This window comes from Staurois parvus, unplaced genomic scaffold, assembly GCF_062004578.1.
Source record: "Staurois parvus isolate SC_StPar_1 unplaced genomic scaffold, SC_StPar_1.0 ptg000057l, whole genome shotgun sequence".
NCBI lineage: Eukaryota > Metazoa > Chordata > Amphibia > Anura > Ranidae > Staurois > Staurois parvus.
In genome coordinates, this window is record NW_028317853.1 from 3,279,086 (window position 1) to 3,300,573 (window position 21,488).

A 21,488-nucleotide genomic window follows, 5' to 3' on the forward strand; every position below is an offset into this window, starting at 1 on the left:
TATGTATGAATGTGAGTTAGGGACCTTTGATTGTACGCCCCTTGAGGGTTAGGGACTGATGTGACTGTACAATATATATATGTAAAGCGCTGCGTAAATTGACAGCGCTATATAAGTACCTGAAATAAATAAATAGAATAAATAATTTCAGTGAAGGAGTAAAACTGCTGAAGCATTAATGATCCTCTTCCTGGTGATCTGCTGCCAGCAACAGGTTCATTAATGTGACGAAGCACTTAAAAAGCATCTGTTACCCACCTCCGCATGCTCCCTGCCATTTCATTTGGCTGTTGTAACCCTTAAAGATATTTGAACGTACGGGTATGGGAGAACATGTGACCTTTTCTGCTTGTTCCCTGGATGCAGTGTACAGACCTGAGTAGCCAATCACCAGGCCCAGACATCATCAGGTGGGGAAGCAGGCAAGGTTTTTAACCCTGTGTAAGCTCCGACACAGACCGATGTGCGTTTATGCAGGAATAAGACTCTGGGCTCCAACAGATACACTGATTGGTGGGGGAGCATGGAGAAGGTAATCACCAGTTAGTTGATTGGTGGCATGTAAAGAGAACCTGTCACTTTAGCTTGAATAGGCAAACTTAAGGATTTCTCTTTAGGACCGCCATCTCAACTCAAGCCAGTTACTTAAGGGACTGCTAAATAATTTACTGTGTAAAGCTTTCTCTAGTGGAAATGGATTATTCCTCATTACACAACCTCCTGAGGCTATCCAGCAGGGGGGTTAGAGAAATCTCCCCTCCCCTGTGGTATCACCAATCTCCCAGCTGGGGGTTATCTAAGGGCAGAAATCATCTAATGAACACAATGAATGCTTTTGTAGCCATCACACTCCTCTCTTTGATGTGATCTTTAAGAGGGGAGATGGGTTAAGGTAGCCATAACCGCCATCAGAATCTCTAAATGATACAAAATAATTGTGACTTTTACAGATTAATACATTTGGTATTTTTGGGTCGATTTGGGGTAAATAAACAGATAATGCAAGAAGTGTATATGTTGATTTTACATTGCACAATTCCTGAAGACCATATTACCTCCTAATGTTCATAGGTGCCACACTCTCCCATGTGTTTGCCTTTGGGTTATATCGCTCCACAGAGTTTAGACAGCTTGTGCCATCATTTCCTCCTGCTACATACAGCATTCCCTCCAGCACCGCCACTCCAGCACTACTACGGCGACTTAACATGTTAGCAATCGGGGTCCAAGTGTTTATCTGCAAAAAATAAAATAAGAAAAAAGGTTAAGAAATGAAAAATGAACGAAAGATAGTTATTGCCTAAGTTAATAAAAACAGGCCAAACAATTAGCTCATCTTTATCCCAACCTTTGGGTGTGGACTTGTAGGCCCAACTACCATACATATTTGAAACTTGTTACATAAACTCCACTATATAATGTACCTTATTCAAACATATCTATAAATAAAAATTATCTAAAGTTTGCTGTAAATATTGCCACAGTTACACGCACTTAATATGCATACGCTGCAGTAGCTGCCACTCTGTTAAAGTAGATATAAAGCCTAACCTACTTAGATTTAGTTTTCTAAAGCACCATGTATCCCAAACAACTGCCACTTATCCTTTTAGAAAAGTTAAAAAGTTTTACTTTTTTTTTTTTTTTTTAGCTTTGTTGCATCTCCTACAGCCTCTCTGCTGCCAGTTTATGTCTACATGCACTCTCCTAGATTGTAAGCTCCAAGGAGCAGGGCCCTCCTATCCCTCATGTATTGAACTGTATTGTTGCTGTATTGTCTCCCGTTATAATGTAAAGCGCTGAGCAAACTGTTGGCGCTATATAAATCCTGTATAATAATAATAATGCACTCCAACAATAGCTGTATGATATTTCTCAGGGAGGGTTTCCCAGTAGTGACAACAGTGGACCATGCTGGAGCAAAGTATGTTGGAACTGCCACTTGTAGTCGCTCTTGGGTCCATGTGACAGGGTGACAATGCAGGAGTATAACTGGAAGATAGGGACAGTGCACGGTCACCCACAAAACAGGAAGTACCCGAACAGGGAACTTTATGGCAAGATCACTTAATATTATTTAATAAAAGCTACAGTTTTAAAAACAAATATATAAAAATATTGAGAAAATCTTTTGAAAGTACAATGACATATTTAAACTGCTATAAGACTTCAGTAATTGGGTTTACATACTTGAAATCCATGCAATCGGTGTTTATGTCTAATCCTACAAATGAAGATTACAGTATGTCTTTGATATCTTTTATAGATTCTAGAAGTAGAATTCATAAACACAGGAAGTGAAATCCATAAAAATATTAAAAGAATCATCTGTGTTTGTAGGATTAGATAGAAACACTGATTATGTGGATTTAACAGACCGTAGATACTGCAGTGTACGTATGTTGGGTGCATGTGGTTTTATATAACATTGTACAATTTTTATTGTGGTGGACATATGGATAGTAAGTTTTAGATGATTTTATATTTTATTATAAATGAAAAATGGGGCGCAGCGCTAAAATATACCTGATACACATATATATATAACAAACAGAATTAATGAAAAGATAAGTGATATAGTGTGCCAAGAATTGTGCAAAGAAGCATTCAAAAGTCCTTAAGTAACAAATGGTGATTCAAAATATGTGCGTCTTCCGGTGATCAAATTAATTGAATCATGCACTCACCAGATGCATAATTCAAATATTATCGCGCAGATGTCTGGTTAGCTGACACACTCCCTATGAATACGTGCATTTGGCACGAAACGCGTCAGTTAGAGCAGCATACCCCAGACATCACTCCACCGCATGGAGCGGCGGCCATCGTTGTACACCATTATGGTCAGTTTTGTTTATTCAGTCCTTGTCTTTGTTTTGGATCAATAAATTTTCCATTTAAAACGATATCACACCATCCTGGCTTTCTTTCTTGGGACCCTGCTGAGTCCAATACCCGCAGAGCCTACCTGGGGAGACAGCTGAGAGGTGTTTTAGTGTGTTAACGCACGATCCACAAGGAGAACCTGGACGGACAGATGTGCCCAGACGATGATCCTATGATGCCATATCCGATTTTGGGATAACTCCGCTTGGATATCGGGATATCATCTATATGCATATTTGAATTATGCATCTGGTGAGTGCATGATTCAATTAATTTGATCACCGGAAGACGCACATATTTTGAATCACCATTTGTTACTTAAGGACTTTTGAATGCTTCTTTGCACAATTCTTGGCACACTATATCACTTATCTTTTCATTAATTCTGTTTGTTATATATATATGTGTATCAGGTATATTTTAGCGCTGCGCCCCATTTTTCATTTGTTCTTTGTAGAGTCCTTTGGTACCTATTGGCGCTTAGCAGCTTCTTATCTAGCGCTCACTTTCTTTCATTATATATTTTATTATAATTGGAGTAAAATAAAAGTTCTATTGTAATTTATATTCTAGAGGAATTTATGTAACCATTTCCTCAAGATATTTCTTGATATACAAACAAATAGTATCAGTTGTTTTTTGTTAAATAATTACTAACTACAAACCACTAAACAGCTCATCCACTCCCTCATCATATCACGACTCGACTACTGCAACTCCCTCCTCACTGGCCTGCCTTGCCGCTGGCTATCCCCGCTTCAGTACATCCTGAATAGAGCAGCCAGACTCATTCACCTTTCCAACCGTCTCCGCCACCCCCCTCTGCCAATCCCTCCACTGGCTTCCGATTGCGCAACGGATCAAATTCAAAATCCTAACACTGACGTACAAAGCTGTCCACCATACTGCCCCGAACTACATCACTGACCTAATATCCAAGTACCACCCAGCACGCACACTCAGCTCCTCACAAGACCTCCTTCTCTCTAGTTCCCTGGTCTCCTCCTCCCATGCCCTCCTCCAGGACTTCTCCAGGGTGTCACCCATCCTCTGGAACTGCCTGCCCCAACCCATCAGATTATCACCTACTCTCCTCTCCTTTAAGCGCACCCTGAAAACCCATCTCTTCAGGGAAGCCTACCCCACCCCCTGCTAACTTGCCGACCTCCTCCACTCTTTCTACCACTCCATCCCCCACAGCTATTTCCTCCTGTGCCACCATCCCCTCCCTCCTAGATTGTAAGCTCGAAAGAGCAGGGCCCTCGATCCCCTCATGTTTTGCATTGTATTGGTATTGTTCTGTCACATGTTCTGTCCCCCTTTGTAATGTACAGCGCTGAGCGAACTATTGGCGCTTTATAAATACTGTATAATAATAATAATAATAACTACAGGTTTTCAGCGTAGAATGTTTTGTTTTTGGCAACATAAAACAGACATGGTAGTCCCAAATACCCCTTGCTCAAAGTGTGTCTAGCCCAAAACATTTTAGTATTAGATACAGTGGAGGATTAAAACCCCTTTCTGGGTTTTACTTTTATCTGATGCTGTTAGAAAGTAAGGAAAAGTCTCCGTCTAGCCAACAGCGATTTCATGAGAAAAAAAAGCAAGAAAAATTTGCAACAGGGCACAGACAGAAATACAAATTTGACAGGAGATCCAGCCTTCCCCTACTTTACTTAAAATTATATTTTTATTTCTGCCTGTGCTGCTTTTGGAGAGTTCTACTCCTTTCCTGTTGGGATCATTTTTACCAGAACAGGAAGTTAAGAAACAATCTTACAGGCCATTCCCACTACGTGAAGTCCAGGGTTGGTTCCCAAGGTTTCACCGAGGTTGCCCCTATCCAGATGCATTGCTTCTCTGTGGTAGTAGAAGATAGTGAAGAGCTGACTATAGACTCTGAAGGTGAAATTATAAACTAGTTAAGCTAAGAGTGATTTCTTGTTAAGGAGGAGAGGTCCATCACAGAGTGGGGTAGGCTTATAGGGGGATGCCAGTGTCCAATCACCTGGCACGAGCCCAGGGGCGGACTGACAACTCATGGGGCCCCCGGGCAATAGGGGATCATGGGGCCCCTGTGTCCTGGCCCAAACTCAAAAAGCCTATGAAAAAGGTACCAGGGGCATCTCATGGAGCCCCCTACTGACCCCGGGCCTTCAGGCAGTGCCCGAGTTTCCAAATGGTCAGTCCGCCCCTGCACGAGCCTATAACCCAGGGTCTATGAATACTCAGCCCATGTCTTATACTGTACGATTACGATAAAAGATTTGGCTTGACATACACTTTAAGGCTACATCACAATCCAGTGGTTCACAACATCACTGAATGTGCAATAGGGCTTCCTGGCCACAGCATACTTGCGAACCAGTGTAAAAACAATTATTTAGACCTCCTGTTTGTAGCAATAGTAGGTTAATCATCATTTTCACCAGGCATTTCCATTAGGCCTGTTTCACACAGGCTTCAGCTTGTATAAGAGCATTGTGAACAGCAAGCTTTGACAAAGCATTTGCAGAACAATCAGAAAACTTTATTGAAGCTTTTAAAGTACGATTCAACTCCAATGTGTAAATGCTGAACACAGATCCTAATGGGAGTGTTGATTGTCACTTTAAGCAAGCTGCGAGAAGCCTTCAGCAGGCTTTTAACAAGCTTCAAGAAGTGCTGAAGCCTGCTAGCAGCTTGTTTAGGATAGCAATCAGCAATCCCATTCGGATCTCTGTTCAACATTTACAAACTGGAGTTGAATAGTGCTTCAATAAAGCTTGCTGAAAGTTCTGCAAATGCTTTGTCAAAGCTTGCTGTTCACACTGCTCTTATACAACCTGAAGCCTGTGTGAAACAGGTCTTAAACACCAACAGCAATCATGCCCTCAGGAACCAAGAGCCCCGATTCAAATTGCTGATAATAACATGCATACACCATAGTCTAATTTTTGAACAAAACCTTTACAGACAGAGAAGAATCTTTCATTAGCAATACAATGTAAAATATCAGCTACATTTTGTCTGGGGCTATTTATTCCTGATAGTTAACATTTCAAAGAGATTGTTAAATTGGCACAGTATACCAAAGACAGATAATTAATACATCCTATTAATAAAGTATGCAGTGAGCGCACTGTGTGCTAATGGCAAAGTAAAGTGTAGAAGTAGGGTAGTCCCTGGAGAGACAAGAGGATGGCACTTGAGAAATCAGTCTATATTTGGAACATATATAAATATGTGCATAGTACCATCATTAACCAGTCATTCCAAAGACTTAACACATACATTCAGCCACATGCCTATTTCAGACATATATTAGGAATAGTCTCCAATAGATAATTATCTGTAGCAATTCACATCCCAGATCAAATGATTTGATATTTGATAAGCTGAGGAGCAAGACAAAAGTTAAGTAAATAGTAGTGGAAATTCCTTTTTTTATATTATCCATTTATCAAAGGCATTTCCAAGGTTGTTGGTGTTGTGACATCCTTGAGAACAATATGATAACAGCGTTATGCTCAGTTAATTTAATTGAACGCTCATTAGCACAAAATTCTGAAAGCCTGTTTAAAGTAAATCACCATTAACATGTCTGCAATGTTTTTTTTTTTGCTTTTTTTTTATAATTATACCTGTAGATTTATCAAATTCCCTCTTGATAATTAAAAGATAAAAGTGCGCTGTTAGCTATAACCAATCAAGCCACTTATGACTTCTGGTATTTTTGTATACTGCTGAACAGGCAACCAAAGCAGAGTAGCACGGCATGCTTGCTCATTTCAAATAATTAAAGTGAACTAATATTTAAAAAAAAAAAAATAATAATTATAATAAAATTAGATGCCCTGATACTTGCTGTAGGCCTTGCAAATATTCTGTGCGAATGCTGACCAAACTATGGTAGGCATTTGCACTTAGGTATATCAATTGGTACGGAGAATTGCCTTGTGGGAAGGAAGGGGTAGTGTTTAATGTGTTTCGAATACTCAGTGGCATTACAGCAGGAATCAGGTTGGTAGGAATTAGGAAGGTACATTAAGAATTGCAGGGAGCCTTCCACACAGCATGGAGAGGGGGAATAGTTGCTCTTATTCCATCTTCCTATATCTTTAATCCCACAGAGTTTGTTAGGTGGGATGATCACAGAAGACATTTCTTGGAGTGGACCAGGAGTAAGGTGGCAGTGCAGAGGTCAAGAAGCACTGTGAAGGGAGTGCTCAGAAATGAAAGGAAAGTGCCAGAAGACATCACCAACATGATGATAAATAAGTTTGAAGAACTAGAATCTCATGTCTGTAGGTAGGTGGAATCAGGAATATGCCTGACCAACTCCATCACAGAAATACATTGAAATGCAAAACAAACACAACTGGCAAACAAATTCCAACAACATAGAGGTCTGCAGCAATACAAGAAGCAGTACACATGTGTAGGTAGGCTGCCTCCTGTATATACTTTAGGGGTCTATTTAGAGTTTTGGCTGCAGTTCACATATAGGATTTGCTCACACTATGGTCAGAAACCTGCATTTTCCAGCACCAGAAAAATGAAGGCGTGCAAGGGCACACAGAAAACCATTCTTTTCTATGTGCCCAATTCACACTAAAACTCTAGACTCATGTGTAGTGCCGAGCCCTGTAGCAGTATGCCTGCACTTTTCTGCAAAGCACATAAATGTGCATAATGCAACCCACAAATCACAAAAGGGAAGTGATAGAGGAGAAAAACACACATTAAGGCCTCATGCACAATGTAACTGGCGAACACCTGTTTTACAGATTTTTGATGTGTTTAATCCTGTCCCTGAACACCCCTCTATGTTAGCCTATGTGTCCATGCACACAAATGTTTAGAGAAGTTTAGAGGCAGGGCAGAGATTTGAATACATCAAAATGGCGTTCGGGAGAGGAACCTTTGTATATAAAAACGCCCACGCATCCAAACATGTGTAAATGCGCCTAAGAGCTAGGAACATTTAACATTTGAGAGTTTTTTAATTTCAGTGGTCAGAATAAATTAATATCCAGATCAATTAAATCAATGCCCACAAAGCTTGATGCACCAAAATGAGTTTGCAAAAACATGGCTTAGGTGCGCTTTTGAAGCGGTTTTTGTTCTGCTATAAGAAAAGTGTTTACAAAAGCATGTGCATGAAGCCTACCTCTTGTCAAGGTGCATAAAAACTGATGTAGTCGTATACCTATGCATGGTAAATGTGTGCATTTTTTATAAGTTTTTATGCAAGTATATTGTGAATGAATCCTTAAAGTGTTACTAAACCCACATCAGTAAAATCAGTCTGTATATGCAGTAATGCATGATTGTTCTACTCACTGTGGAATCTAAGGGGTTAATCCTCTACATTGTGTAAAAATGCTGTTTGATCCTGACTTCTCTGATCCCTCTCTTAACTCCTTATATGACTTAACGTGTGGAGTCACTCTGTACATGCTCAGTTTGGTGTGTCTTGCTAGAGAGGTTTTTTTTTTCATGGGAGAGTGCATGTGATCAGCACAGGGCCAATCAGCACTGTCCAGACAGAGGTCAGGGGTTCTGTATCCTCCTAGAACAAAATGAAAACTACTGCTACAACCTTTAACCAGTGCTTGGCTGGTCACTGATAGAAGTCACAAGACTGCTCTAACTGGTGATGAGAAAAGGTATTTAGCAGTTTATATTTACTAAAATAGTTGCATTTCCATGTTCTGTGTACTGTGGGAGACCAGATATAGTGAATGCAGGGTCCTGGGTTTAGTAACACTTTAACTAGTTGCCGACCGCAGATAGCCGAATGACGGCTACACTGCGGCCGGCCAGTTCTGGGAGGGCGTCATATGACGTCCTCTCAGAACGCGCTCCCCTGCGCGCCCCCTATGGACACAGCTGATCACGTGATGTGGTAAAAGGCCAATCACAGCGACCTTTTACCACGTGATCAGCCGTGCCCAATTGCCGGTTCTCGGCTGCACTTACAGCGTGAGGAAAATACGGCCGAGAACCGGCAGTTGTCAGAGCAGGGATCGGCACTGATCATCACGGCACTGATGATCAGTGCCCTGATGATCAGTGCCCAGCAGTGCCACCCACCACTTACGCCTACCTGTGCCCAGCAGTGCACCCACCTGTGCCCAGCAGTGTTACACACCTGTGCCCAGCAGTGTCACCCATCTGTGCCCACCAGTGCCACCCACCTGTGCCCACCAGTGCCACCCACCAGTGCTGCCAGTCAGTGCCCAGCGGTTGTGCCAGTCAGTGCCCAGCAGTTGCGCCAGTCAGTGCCTAGCAGTGCCACCAGTCAATGCCTAGCAGTGCCACCTATCAGTGCTGTCTATCAGTACCCATCATCAGTGCCACCTATCAGTGCTGCCTATCAGTGTCGCCTATCAGTGCCACCTCATTAGTGCTGCCTATCATTGCCCTTCAGTGCTGCCTATCAGTGCCCATCAGTGCTACCTATCAGTGCCCATCAGTGCCACCTATAAGTGCTGCCTCATCAACGCACATCAGTGAAATAGAAAAATTACCTGTTTGCAAAATTTTATAATAGAAACAAAGAAACTTTTTTTTCAAATTTTTTGCAATTTTTTTGTTTATAGCGCAAAAAGTAAAACACCCAGCGGCGATTAAATACCACCAAAAGAAAGCTCTATTTGTGAGAAAAAAAATGCTAAAAATTTCATATGGATACAACCTTGCATGACCGCGCAATTGTCAATCAAAATGCGACAGTGCTGAAAGCTGAAAATAGGCCTGGTAAAGAAGGGGGTATAAGTGCCCGGTAGGCAAGTGGTTAAGCAGTAGACAGTAAACAGTAGAAAGAACCTCGGCTGCTGGTCTAATGCCAGGGAAACAATAGCGAATAGCAAAATATATCTAACATGAATAATCGTCCTATCCCGGGACAGGCTGGCTGTAGTCACCATCAAATACTTCCAAGCACAAGGATCATCACCCAGTTCATCAGAAGAGCATGCCACATCTACACTAGCTTTAATATATTTTACAAATTTGTTAAATAAATCTGACACACAGCATTGTAACAAATGTGATGTTAAAGAAAAGGCTATACTGTTAAAATGTATGGATTTTACTTATAAATATTGGTAAAAAGGTTATGGGTGTACATACTATATCTAATTGTAGTGTTTTAATCACTGATTGATATACTGTCGATTGATTGTTGGTTTAGTAATGTTATATTGTCTACTATAGTTAAAAATTGGATTTTTTTAAAGAGAATGATAAAAAGGGCTAGTAAATAGGTAAACAAAAGTCAAAATTAAAACTTGTAACAGCTTATTTCCTTCTTGTCATTTGCATTATTTTGATCTGTGTTTGCCTATTGTGACAGTCATGTTTTATAATAGAACAATTCTACTGCCAGCAAAGAGGCGAGAAAGAAAAAAAAACCACAAGAATGGGAAGCCTGTGAGGCTGCAGCTAATAAAATGGATCCAGTAAAGAGGGAAAGGTCTCTCCCTGCTGGTGACATCATGAACAGCAAGCACTGGAGGCCAACAGGAAAGCAACATTGTGCTGGTCATGTCATCAGTTAAATCCCTTGGTTTGTGGCTTGACCAATTATCAAAATAAATGCTGATAGACCACAGAAGTGGTTAATGGAAAGAACACAGCTGTCAGAAGAACTGTAACACTTACATTCATTTAGGTCATTATAGTGGCTACTGAAAAAAATGTAAATAACTATAATCAAATGGTAACAAAAAAGGCCGGACAATAAAAGTATGGCAAAAACTAGCGGATTTTTTGGGCACAGTAAGAGACCACACAATAATACACATACAACCATTTATTAGCATAAAAGAGTCATATACCATGTATGAGACTCACAATACATACATAACCCCCAAAAAGGGGCAGAGGGGAAAGGGACACAGGTAATTACAAAATAACTCCCTTTCATACATCATAGTCACCTAAAACACAGGTAACAGATACAGAGTAAGAGATCAAAAAACGGACCTGCGGCAAAGTAGCCTGGGGACCGGGCATAAAAGACCAGGATACGGACAAGTCATAAAAGATTCAAAGGCCATATATATTGTAGGTAGATCAATAGTCATAGACCATGTCCAATTCCAAGAGACACAAAACCCTACATAACCCTGTTAACATGTTTGTGTGGCAAGCTAACGATGAGGGGCCAATATGCAAATGGACAGGAAGGAAGAACTTCAAGATACAATCTTGTGGTGAAAAAGACTAGATGTAATGGCAGGATCAATGGCCCAATATGTTGCAAACCCCTATTAGGTAGCCCCATGAATCTAGAGCACGCCATGCACCACTGGGCACCCCTGCCGCGCCAAACACTGGCGGCCACGTGTGAATACCCCAGCAAACGCCTATTAGGTAGCCCTGAGAATCTATAACCCGCTGCTCCAAACACTGGCGACCACAGTATTCACACGCGTCCGCCAGTGTTTGGTGCAGCAGGGGTGCCCAGTGGTGCATGGCGTGTTATAGATTCATGGAGCTACCCAATAGGGGTTTGCTGCAAACTCATGAAGTTTTCTCTTTATATGGATTCCACATGAAGGTAATGTCTCTCTTTTTTATGCACCATATCAAATATTGGGCAGTTGATCCAGCCATTACATCTGGTCTTTTTCACCACAAGATTTTATGTTGATGTTCTGCCTGCCTGTCCATTTGCATATTGGCCCCTCATCGTTAGCTTGCCATACAAGCCTATTAACATCTTCAGGAGCCCCTACTTGTGACCTTCCTAACCTCCATATATGTAGGGTTTTGTGTCTCTCTTGGAAATGGACATGGTCTATGACTACTGATCTATTTACAATATATCTGGTCCTTGAATCTTTTTTGATTCGCCTGTATCCTGGTCTCCTATGCCCGCTCCCCAGACTACTTTGCCGTAGGACCACTGTGCTTTCATTAGCACTATTCTCCCTTACATTCAAGCTACGATCGTGAAGAAGCCCAACGTACAGGCGAAACGCATTGAACGTTTTTTGATCTCTTACTTTGTATCTGATACCTATGTTTTAGGTGATTATGATGTATGCAAGGGAGTTATTCTGTAATTACCTGTGTCCCTTTATGTATCGTGAGTCTCATACATGCTATATGACTCTTTTATGCTAATAAATGGTTGTATGTATATTATTGTGTGGTCTCTTACTGTGCCCAAAAACTCCGCTAGTTTTGCCGTACTTTTATTGTCCGGCCTTCTTTCTTCTTATTATTATTATTATGTGGCACTAGGAAGCTCTTTTGTTATTTTTTATAATCAAATGGTTAATTTACTATGATGGTGAATAGTTATGAAATTCCTATTTCACCTAAACCTAGCTACAGAGATTACCCACTAGCACAACTAGTTGAATTTATCATGGCAATCTGAGAGACCTTCACACAAATAATGGAGGCAGAAGGTGCCAAACAACCTTATGCCAAACCTGATGGTATTTGACTTTGTGTATATTTCATTTTTCAATCACAGGCTATAGAACAGTCTGTCACTGGTTGAAGAAAATGGGGTTAATCAAGGTATGCACACTGGTGAGACAAACACACACACACACGTTACAATCTGATTGTACAATATTCTTTATATTTACCAGCAATGATGTGCAAAAGCCTACTGAAGCATTTCTTATCATTGATATCCAATCTTTTAGGCCCTTACACTACATAATTGCTGGCAAACCTAAATGAGATTAGGTTTGGAAGGAGCTTTACATTTTGTTAATGAGTACAGTACAATGAAAGCATCCTCAAACATGTTACAGAAGACACTTACCTGTGGTTCGTATTTTTCCACTGTGGCCAAGTGAGAAGAACTGTCGTAGCCACCAACAGCATACAGATTACCATCTAGAAAGATCAGAAACATGAAAGCACACATTGGTTGTTGCAGGTACCATACAGAGACATATTATTGGGTCTTCTGCAAATCATAATTTCACGGTAAAGAAACAAAGCTAACCTAGTGTTGCCACTCGGACATATCTTCGTCTAGTGCTCATGGCAGCTATGGACGTCCATGTTCCTGTGAGAGGGTCATACCGCTCTGCACTGCAATGAAAGCAGAATGTCAGTTTTCTATCAGATTGGATATCAAAGTGAAAACAAAAAAAACACCAACAACTTTTGAAGAGACAGCTATGAATGCTATCACTGCTAACCTCCTTTTGAACATATTAGATCTCTGGCTACCATGCTGATACAACCTGATTCACAGACCTAGAAAAAGTATGAGAGGTTTTGCATTCACTTGCTGAGTCATAAGAGTGAGCTCTTTCTTGGATTTAAACCCCCTCACATGTGCTTTCTCTCCCCTGATGTAGTAGCTCAGAATTTGAGAGCTCACTCCTATGATGGTGAAGGTGAGCAGTAACACAAGGCTTCTCTTAGCAACATCCTTAGCAATGTCCTAGAAGCTTTCCAGTTTGGCTTCATGAGGTATGTAAATGGCCTACAGCTATATTCAACTTTGGTCAGAGCTGCACAGATTTTTTTCTACAGATGTCCCTTATTTTCATAGGCCTTAAAGGTGAACCAACCACTTAATGCTAAAGCCTAAAATCCAAAGGGCACTACACTAATGATATCCTAAGTACTTGAAGACACAACAAGGTCAGGTTTACTTAAAAGAAAAATGTCAGTAGGAAATGTTTGGATCAAGATCACAGTACCTGTTTAAGCAAGAAGCACCATCATAGCCACCTGCAGCATAGAGCAGACCATGAAGTACAGCAACTCCAAGACAACTGCGACGGGTTCCCATGGAGACTTCTGGCTGCCAAGTGTTTGTTACAGGGTCATAAGACTCTACAGTAGCAAGGTCAGATGTTCCATCATATCTGTTGCATGAAATATGGCATGAATATTAGTTCATTTTATAGGAAATCAACATGTTCTATGTATTGCAATCAGTGTCTGGCATTCTTACCCTCCTACTGCATACAGTTTGTTTCCAATAGCTGCAACTCCCACTCGGGCCCTTCTTGTAGACATGGACGCCACCATGTGCCAGCGGTCAGTACGGGTATCATACGCTTCACAGTCACCATGTATGGCAAACAGGCTCCCACCACCTGCAATGCAACAAATACAGACCTGTGCAATAGGAAGACATTTTCTATTTGTAAACAGCACAGGTTTTTTTCTCATATTGCTCCACCTTTAAAGTGTATATAAACCTCTACAATACCTTCTCCCTACAAAGTACAAAAAAAAAAACAAACAAAACAAACAAAAAACAATAAAACATCTGTTGGCCAGATGAGAAATTCAGAGCTGTACTGTGCACGCTTCCTGACTCAAGCAGTCTAATTAGTCCTAGTTATAACCTTGGAAGAAAACTAGGCAGGGCTGACACCATTCAGTCCACACAAAATGTTGTGTATTGTCAGTCCACAGTAGTAAATTAACCACTTACCTACCGCCGTATAGCAGATATACTGCTATAGGGCGGCCGCTGTGCGCAAAATCATGTATCTGATTGCTGCAGATGTTAATCACCAGGTCCCGGCCACCGTTCTCAGCCGGCACTTGGTGATCACCGCTAAAGCTGAGAGGGGAGAAATCTGTGTGTAAACACAGATCTCTCTCCTGTCAGCATGGACATGGGCAGAGAAGAGAGAGAAAGCAGCATGTCTCCTTAGTAAATCAGCACACAGTTAACAGCACAGCACAAGACACAGTTAACCCTTTGATCGCCTTAGATGTTATCGCCTTCCTGCCCAGTGTCATTAGTACAGTGTCAGTGGTTTTTATTAGCACTGATCACTGTATTAGTGACACTAGAGATGTCAGTGGCCGTTAGTTCCCACCAAGTGTCAGAATGTCCACCGCAGTCTCACTATAAGTCGCTGATCGCCGCCATTACTAGTAAAAAAAAAAAAAAAATTTACAGTATATATGCCGGCCATTTGTAGATGCTATTACTTTCACGTAAACCAATCTACACGTTTTTTTTTACAGCAAAGACAGTAGAATACATTTTGGCTTAAATTTATGAGGAAATTAAATTTTTTTATTGGATATGTCTTATAGCAAAAAGTCAAAAAATAGTTTATTTTCAAAAATTGTCAGTCTTCTTTTGTTTATAGCGCAAAAAAAAAAAAACCGCAGAGGTGATCAAATAAAGAAAGCTCTATTTATGGGAAAAAATGACATTAATTTCCTTTATGTATAGCGATGTATATACATCGCAATTGTCAGTAAAAGTAACACAGCGCCGTATCGCAAAAAATGGCCTGGTCAGGAAGGGGGTAAATCCTCTGGAGGGCAAGTGGTTAAAGTGGAACTTCACTCTCCCAATTAATATTGACTATTTTATTATGCTGCTAGCATTAGCAAATAGATTGGAAATTATTTTATATTTACTTGTTTTAAAGCATTTTTTATGCTTTTTCAGTTACTTCTTGATTTCTTGCCTAGACAGATGATGTCATACATTCCAGGAGTCTTCTGGAAGGGGAGGAGAGGATTTCTCAGCTAAACACACTCTCCTGCTCGTATGCCTGAACTAAGGGCAGATATATTCCAGGATGTCAATGCTACATGACTCATTTTCCCTTACTCAAGATGGTCGTGGCCATAAATGGTAGAAGGGTGTTTTTCAAAGTGATTTCTCAGCAAAATAAAACATGGACACATGGACGGATGGGGGTGTTTGCTTTGAATATTAAAATTAAGTAAAATAGCATTTTTGCTTTGTGGTGCTCAGATGCAGTGTAGTTCCACTTTAATTATGAGCTGAATGCTTTTCTGACAGACAGGTATTCTTCTGTATTTCAGGGCCTTTAAAAAAAATAAAACATGAGCAGATGAAATGTGTAGAGATGCAAATTTTGCCCTGATATACACTTTAACACTGCATAATAACATATGGCTTAAAAGGTCAATCTAACTAAAAATGATATTCTAGCACAGGGCTCAAAATTTCATGTCCTGAGCTGCTAGCCAGCTCTTAAGAGTTACTCGCCTCCAGTTGCCCCACCCAACCCTTAACCTGCCTTGCCCCTAATTCCGCCCCCTAGACACGTAAATTATCTCATGAAATGGCACAGTTAAATGTTTTATGCAGAATAAAGGAAATGGAAGGAAGGGAGAAAGGGAGTGAGGGGTGGAAGGGGGTGAGGGAGGGAGGGAGGGAGAGAGAGGGAGAGAGAGGTGGAAGGGAGGGAGAGGTGGAAGGGAGGGAGAGGTGGAAGGGAGGGATGGATGGGAAGAAGGGAGGAATAAAGGAAGGATCAGAGGGAAGGGAGGGGTGGTTGGAAGGAAGGAAGGAAGGAAGGGGTGGGTGTAAGGAAGGAAGGGGTGGGTGTGAGGGGTGGAGGGAAGGAACAGAGGGAAGGGAGGGATGGAGGGAAGGAACAGATGGAAGGGAGGGGTGAAAGGAAGTAAAGAAAGGAGAGGTGAAAGGAAAGAAAGGAGGAAGGGGAGGGAGGGGTGAAAGGAAGGAAGGAAGGGAGGGGTGAAAGGAAGGAAGGGAGGGAGGGGTGAAAGGAAGGAAGGGAGGGAGGGGTGAAGAGGGAGGGGTGAAGAGGGAAGGAAGGAAGGGAGGGGTGAAGAGGGAGGGAGGGAGGGAGGGAGGGGTGAAAGGAAGAGAGGGAGGGAAGGGAAGGAAGGGAGGGGTGAAAGGAAGGAAGCAAGGGAGGGGTGAAAGGAAGGAAGCAAGGGAGGGGTGGAAGGGAAGGATGGAAGGGAGGAATGAAGGGAGGGAGGGGTGAAAGGAAGGAAAGGAAAGGTGAAAGGAAGGAAGGGGTGGAAGGAAGGATCGGAGGGAAGGGAGGGGTGGGTGGAAGGAATGAAGGGGTAGGAGGAAGAAAGGGTGGGTGGAAGGAATGAAGGTGTGGGTGGAAGGAAGGGGTGGAAGGAAGGAAGGGGTGGGATAGAAGGAAGGGGTGAAAGGAAGGGTGGAAGGGAGAGTGGGTGGAAGGAAGGGAGAGTGTGTGGAAGGAAGGAAGGGGTGGAAGGAAGGAAGGGAGGGTGGGTGGAAGGAAGGAATGGAGGGGTGGAGGGAAGGAACAGAGGGAAGGGAAGAGTGGGTGGAAGGAAGGAAGGGGTGAAAGGGAGGGAGAGTGAAAGGGAGGGATCGGATGGAAGGGAGGGGTGGGTAGAAGGAATGAAGGGGTGGGAAGAATAAAGGGGTGGGAGGAAGGAAGGGAGGGGTTGGTGGAAGGAAGGGAAAAGTGGGTGGAAGGGAGGAAGGGGTGGGTGGAAGGGAGGGAGGGATGCATGGAAGTGAAGGAAGGGGTGAGTGGACTCACATGGTCACTCAGAAGCACCAAAGCTGTCGGCTGCTCTGTGTTCAATTTCCTGCCAACACATCCTCTGAAGCTGCGCAGACTGGAGTGTGGGCGGGCACAGGGGGAGGCAGAGCAGATCCAGCCTCTCCTTCCTTCTCCTCCCTCCTTCAATGAAGCAGCTGAAAGCAGGAGGGAGAGGAGGAGATGCAGCTTCCAGCTGCTTCATTGAAAGTCATACAGGAGATCGCTGCTTGTCAGCGCTGCACAGATCATACCTGATTGTTCCATGTCTTTCCTGACCACCCCCCCTGTTGTGTGCTCCTCAGTGCCCAGACCCTCCCTCTATCTACCACACCAATAGGAGGCTGAGCACGGAGGAGCACCCGGGGGGGGGGGGGGAAGAAACGGAATGATCAAGTATGATCTGTGCAGCGGTGACAAGCAGCGATCTCCTGTATGGCTTTCAATGAAAGCCATAAAGGAGATCGCTGCTCCTCATTGCCCCGCTGCCAACCCTCCCACACACCGCTAGTCCCGGCGCTGCTCGCCTCCACCTTGTTTCCACTCGCCCAATGCGAGTGGGCGAGTGGAAATTTTGAGGGATGTTCTAGTAGTTGGCAAATGCTGGTAAGCGATCGCAGTGAAAGTGGGTACCTGCTCCCCAAAAGGTGCTAATTCCTCATGGGGAGTGGGGGCCAGTACTTAAAACAGAACTTACCCTTTTGGGTGGAGCTCCACTTTAATTTTTAATATTTACTTTATAAAGAGTATATATTTCATACCCCTTGGCAGTTTGTCCCAACCAGAACACCGTTAAGACATATTTTCCTCATCTACAGGTATCAGAATTGAAAAAGCGTTTGGAATATTTGTCCTTCAAATAATGTACCATAAAATATCATCCATAGGGTTAAATATTTTGTCGAATATAACAAAAGTTCCTAAATGAAACTTTTTCTTCAAAAAAAAAAAACACCAGCAGAATACAGCAGATAAACATTTTAATTTCTAATCTAATTTTGTTTTCATGCAACCTTCTAACGCAGTTATGCTGCTGAACATATGAAGTGAACAGATGCAGCTGAACACAAGTGAACGGACTGTTCCTATAACCCTCACTGAGGCCACACAAGCTTCGATTTTTTTATCCGATTATTGTGCACTTTGATCAAAACAATCAAATCTGTGAACAATCAATTTCTTGTTTGACTGATTCCGCTTCGATTAGATTTGCACAAACTGAGTTGATTGGCTAGAGCGGGACATTAGAGATCGGGTTGCACCAATCCGCAGCATTGAGATGCTTGGTTCATGAATATGATCGTATTATGAGATTACATGATGGAAACATAGACAGCATCAATAACTTACGATCTTAAATTACGATCATATATTAACTAGCAATCAAAATCTACTTCACTGTGTATGGAGTATTGATCAAACAGGAATAATCAGTTTACAGTTGACAACCTATCAGAAGTGATCGATTGGAAAATAAATTGTTCATTTATCTAAGAGTATATGGCCACCATTGCTTCTGCAAACAAATTTAATCTCAATACTGCAGAGTATGCATGAATATTTCTGCAACCAATGGTGTAAATTGTCTTTTACTCTGACTGGCTTAATTTTAAATCTTGGTTCCCAAAGGTATTAAAAATGAGGGCACTTGGCAAGCAAAATCGAAAGGATTAGTATCTACTAGTGCTTGGTAAAGAATTTTCTCTTTCTCCAGCTCAGGCTGCCCTGAACATTGACTGATGGTCTGGCTATGTCAGATGCTCTAAACTTTCTGAACAAAGTTCTAATTTATTGTCCTTGAGGCTTTAGGGGGGGCAGACTGGCCAATGGGATTAGAAAATACCCGATTACTGGTTTTAGTGGAAGGAATAGTGCCCTATTGTTGGTATCAGTGGGAGGAATGGTGCCCCATTGTTGGTATTCAAGGTGGGAATGGTGCCCCATTGTTGGTATTAAAGGTGGGAATGGTGCCCCATCAATGGTGTCTTTGGGAGGAATGGTGCCCCATCATTGGTGTCTTTGGGAGGAATGGTGCCCCATCATTGGTGTCTTTGTGAGCAATGGTGCCCCATCATTGGTGTCTTTGGGAGGAATGGTGCCCCATCATTGGTGTCTTTGGGAGGAATGGTGCCCCATCATTGGTGTCTTTGGGAGGAATGGTGCCCCATCATTGGTGTCTTTGGGAGGAATGGTGCCCCATCATTGGTGTCTTTGGGAGGAATGGTGCCCCATCATTGGTGTCTTTGGAAGAAATGGTGCCCCATCATTGGTGTCTTTGGGAGGAATGGTGCCCCATCATTGGTGTCTTTGGGAGGAATGGTGCCCCATCATTGGTGTCTTTGGGAGGAATGGTGCCCCATCATTGGTGTCTTTGGGAGGAATGGTGCCCCATCATTGGTGTCTTTGGGAGGAATGGTGTCCCATCATTGGTGTCTTTGGGAGGAATGGTGCCCCATCATTGGTGTCTTTGGGAGGAATGGTGCCCCATCATTGGTGTCTTTGGGAGGAATGGTGCCCCATCATTGGTGTCTTTGGGAGGAATGGTGCCCCATCATTGGTGTCTTTGGGAGGAATGGTGTCCCATCATTGGTGTTAGTGGATGGCATGTTGTCCCATCATTGGTGTCTGTGGGAGGAATGGTGCCCCATCATTGGTGTCTTTGGGAGGAATGGTGTCCCATCATTGGTGTTAGTGGATGGCATGTTGTCCCATCATTGGTGTCTGTGGGAGGAATGGTGCCCCATCATTCGTGTCAGTGGGAGGAAGGGCACCCCATCATTGGAAGGAATGGTGCCCCATCATTAGTGTTAGTGGATGGCATGTTGCTTCAAGGGCCTGATAAAGGCCAGCAAAATGCCACATCTGGCCCCTGGGCCACAGTTTGGAGACCACTGCTCTAGACCAGTGGTTGTCTAGAGGGATAGAAACTGCAGGCATTACACAAGAGATGATTAGAGACTGCGGGCATGATACAAGAGATGGTCATACTGTGAGCATGATACAAGAGATGGCCAGAAACTGTGAGCATGATACAAGAGATGGCCAGAAACTGTGAGCATGATACAAGAGATGGCCAGAGACTATGGGCAGGTTACAAAAGATGGTTAGAGACTGTGGACATGATAAAAGATGATCAGAGACGGTGGATATGATACAAGAGAAGGTCAGAGACTATGAACATGATAAAAGATAGTACGAGATGGTAGACATGCAGCAGAAGGCTGTCAGAAACTGTGAACATGATATAACAGTTGTTGGAAGCTTGTAACATGCTTCAAGAGACCGTCCTAGACTGGAGACACATTACACAAGGCTGCTATAACAGGATGGGGATGGGAAAACAGAGATTAGTGTCTGTAGGAGCCCCAAGAGCTGCACAAAAGTGCAAAAGGGCTGCAGGTTTGGCGCCAGAGCTCTAGACCTATTGGCTTTTATAGCAACTTCTCGCATTCTTATCCCTTACTGAAATAGCATTTGAAAGTCAACTAAAGCAGCATTTAAAATCCTGCAAGAGTTATATATCTGTCTCCAATGCTCAATACACATGGCTGATTTGCTTTGTCATAATGCATAGCGTTGGGAAGGTAAATTGCATTTTGGTTGCATCAACCAAAAAGGTATGGCACATGGAAGCATAACATGATATGCTTATCAGGTAGACGACACTTCTATCTCACAGGACTATCATGTAATGGTGTATATGCTTAGCTGTGGCTTTGTTTCTAATCTTTCCTAGAGCATTGGTTTCATGTTATTTCACAGGATTTGTAACATTTGGAAAGCCAGTAAACTCAGTAAAAAAAAAATAAATAAAAAAAGTTTGTGGCTATATCATCCTTACCTACTGCAAAGAGCACAGTGCTGGCCCCTTCACAGCGTCGTGGCCGTGTCCGGCAGTTACTCAGGACCCCTCGCTGTTCTGGCATCAGGTGGTACTTTAGGGCCTCAATCAACAAGTCTTTACATTCTGAGTGATGGCGAACTAGGAGCTCTGTGTCCACACTGCTCATCAGGAAATCCCTGCTCAGCAAGGGAAGCCGCACACACTTCATTAGCTACCAGCAAAACGTAAAAAAAAAAACCACAATAAAACAAGAGAAACTATATACTTTCAACCTAAAGACTGTATATCATTTATATTAAGAACATTGAATTGATGTCTACTGCAAATATCTGAGGGTTTCAATATTTGTATAAATGATTAGACCTCTTCTCTGACTTTCCTGTCTCCCACTTTTGGCAACAAATAAAATAAAAACTGATAATTGTTTTCTAGTGGCTTCATGGTAAGTAGAAACATAACAGCATGATCAAAACTGCAGCAAACGGTAGTAATAAAAA

The 21,488-nt window shown here is 42.4% G+C and overlaps 1 protein-coding gene across 5 annotated transcripts in view; it reads right to left on the reverse strand.

The window, feature by feature from the left end:
* KLHL17 (kelch like family member 17) overlaps positions 1–21,488 on the reverse strand; it is a 113,699-nt gene that overhangs the window by 6,644 nt on the left and 85,567 nt on the right. For all 5 annotated transcript variants that reach the window (XM_089668415.1, XM_089668414.1, XM_089668412.1 and 2 more), the window contains 6 exons: positions 20,989–21,202; positions 13,820–13,964; positions 13,563–13,730; positions 12,854–12,942; positions 12,668–12,741; positions 1,056–1,237 (listed from right to left, as the gene is read on the reverse strand). In XM_089668415.1, coding sequence (XP_089524541.1) covers positions 1,056–1,237; positions 12,668–12,741; positions 12,854–12,942; positions 13,563–13,730; positions 13,820–13,964; positions 20,989–21,202 — 872 coding nt within the window. The remainder of the gene's footprint in view (positions 1–1,055; positions 1,238–12,667; positions 12,742–12,853; positions 12,943–13,562; positions 13,731–13,819; positions 13,965–20,988; positions 21,203–21,488) is intronic.